At 40.0% G+C, this 2,579-nt stretch overlaps 1 protein-coding gene across 1 annotated transcript; it reads right to left on the minus strand.

Annotated features, from left to right (window-relative positions):
- Window positions 1-726: 726 nt before the first annotated feature.
- On the minus strand, window positions 727-1,089 carry LOC150075922 (protein ZBED8-like). The gene has a single exon (XM_090387211.1). It carries the CDS (start codon window positions 1,087-1,089, stop codon window positions 727-729), a length of 363 nt encoding a protein of 120 aa, XP_090243337.1.
- Window positions 1,090-2,579: the final 1,490 nt, after the last annotated feature.

The raw sequence follows: 2,579 nt of genomic DNA on the forward strand, positions 1-2,579 counted from the left end.
TTTTCAAGCTTCTGTATAAATGCACTGAGGGTGTCAATGAACTGAATGATAGTTGTTCCCTTTCCCTGCAGCTTTAGATTCAATCTGTTCAGTTGATCAAAAATATCCACAAGGTATGCGCTGCGAAAGACCCACAGCTTTTCATGGAAGGAAGGTTCAAGTTTGTGATTTTCTTGCATCTGTAGGAAACTCTGCAACTCTTCCTGGAGTTCAAACACTCGTGCTGCAACATTGCCTTTTGATAGCCAACACACTTTGCTGTAGTAGAGCAGGTTCTTATGCTATGAATCCATTGCTGTGCACAATTGCTTGAACAGTCGGGAATTCAAAACACTGCTTTCCACGTAGTTCACAATTTTTATAACTTGTTCAAGAACATCCTGGAGATGAGATGGAAGGGTTTTTGAAGCAAGAGCTTGCCGATGAAATCCGACAGTGAACACCAATGATGCCTGGAGATCGATCTCGAACAAGCATTTGGAAGCCACTTTTTGCTCCTAGCAGAGCTGGGGTGCCATCTTTGCACACTCCACATAGATTGTGCCAGTTCAGTCCCTCATGGTCAAAGAATTCTGATACTATTTCCATGGCATCCATAGCTCTGGTATTTCTTTCGAGGGAACGGCAGAATAAGAATTCTTCCTTGGTGGAATCACCCTTCACATACCGAACGAAGACAAGAAGCTGGGAACTGAATGAAACACCTGTAGATTCATCCAACTGAATTTAGAACAATCCAAATGCAGCGTCTTTGATTTCAGCAATCACCTGTTCTTTTATGTCGCTAGACAAGTCAGCAATCCTCCTTTGAACTGTATTATTCGATAAAGAAATTTTGTTGAACTTTTTTTCAGCTCCTTCTCCAAGCAGAATACGAGCCATCTTCAGAGCACATGACTTGATCAGAGTCTCTCCGACTGTGTGAGGTTTCTTCTGTTGCTCAATGAGGAAGCTGACGACATAAGAAGCCTTCGTAAGACGCTTGTCTTGCTGAAACAATTCTGCATTTTTATCCAAGCGTTGGCGCTTCACGTTCTCTTCCATTTGCTTGAAGTAGTCCACATCCTTATGTTGATGTTGTGGACGCATCTTCTCTAAATGGAGCTTCAACTTCGATGGGCACAAAGAGTGGTTTCCGAGAACTTTCTGGCACAGGAAACTTTATGTATTGCTCATCATATCCTCGTTTAGCCATTTTAGAAAGGTTTCTGGAGTAAAACTTTGAAATACCTAGGAAACAGCAAATAAAAAATAATGTAAAAAAAAAAACAAGACTAAAAAAATGCAGGGAATAGAAAAAATGGACATACGACCATATGGAAATCCGTTCTAATGGACATAGCCATTAGATCGGATTTCAGATCCAGGAATAGTTTTGAGTAGCATGATCCCTACATTTTTTTATCAGCATGCAATGAATCGATGCTACTTGAGGGACGACCCTTTATATATCTCTTCACCGTATTATACCATATATATGTGTGTGTATTATAGCATATATATGTGTGTGTATTATAGCATATATATGTTCTTCACTATAGAAGTTTTTACCATGAAATATATGAACAAGATAACTTACCTAGAAATAGTGTCTTGGAAGGTGATAAACACGAGAAAGTAACACGCGCGTGTGACTCAAGCGCGCCACAAAACACAAGTGAATAAGTTGTCAGCAACTTATTCACTTTTCCAGAAACCAAACACTATGCAGACTCATGCAAGTTGCATGAGTCATACCATGTTCTGCCAACTTTGTCAGGAACAACTCAAATTATGCGGCCATATGCCTTCAAGAAAAGAAGACAAGAATTGGGCAATCTCTGTGGCCTACCTGGAAAACGTGCTGTGTCACACGATTAGGAACCCCTACCTTAGTTGCTTTGGCACTTACTGCAAACAATATTAGATAAACGCATATGGAGGAGCCGATATCATATTTTTGGAAGAAAAATCTTCAATTTCCATCCCTAAATAGAAAGGAGACATCTTGAAGCATATTCAAAAAGCATTCTTGAAGTTATATTGCTTAAATAGATATAGACGGTACATATCATGGAATGCAACGTGGTCGTGCAACTACTGAAGTTTCGGCGAACTGCCTATAGATGATAGAAGATGGCCAGAATACGCTGACACAGTTGCAAATTCTGATAAGTTGAATAATAGTTGCAAAATGGCTTTAAGTTACACGCTGTAACTGTGAATTGTTTTTGTTAGTTTGTAATGGAAGATTCGAAGATTAGCAACGTTTTATAACATTCTTTTGTGTTCGACGTGGTATGAGTGCCATATAAAATATGAAATGTCGGTGGTTTACGGAGACAAATATTTGAAGAACACTGCAAGTTTCGAGTGGCATAGACACATTAATCTGTGATTACTGACTCGTGGACTGGACAGCTGAGGACCTATGCCACTCCAGTGCAAATTGCAAAGGCCCGGGAGATTCTGGATGAAGACATAAAATCACAATCCTTCAGCTAAGAAACAAAGCGTCAACATCATACCGCGTACTTCCGCTATTGTTCAAAATGTTCCTGTCAATGGGTGCTAAATGCTGCCACAGCCTCCCTACTCTA

Source organism: Mastigoproctus giganteus, chromosome 13 (genome assembly GCF_048544385.1).
Source record: "Mastigoproctus giganteus isolate SK-2022 chromosome 13, ASM4854438v1, whole genome shotgun sequence".
NCBI classification, from domain to species: domain Eukaryota; kingdom Metazoa; phylum Arthropoda; class Arachnida; order Uropygi; family Thelyphonidae; genus Mastigoproctus; species Mastigoproctus giganteus.

Coding starts and splice junctions, on each gene's coding strand:
- LOC150075922 (XM_090387211.1), bottom strand. CDS start 1,089: ATGCGTCCACAACATCAACATAAGGATGTGGACTACTTCAAGCAAATG.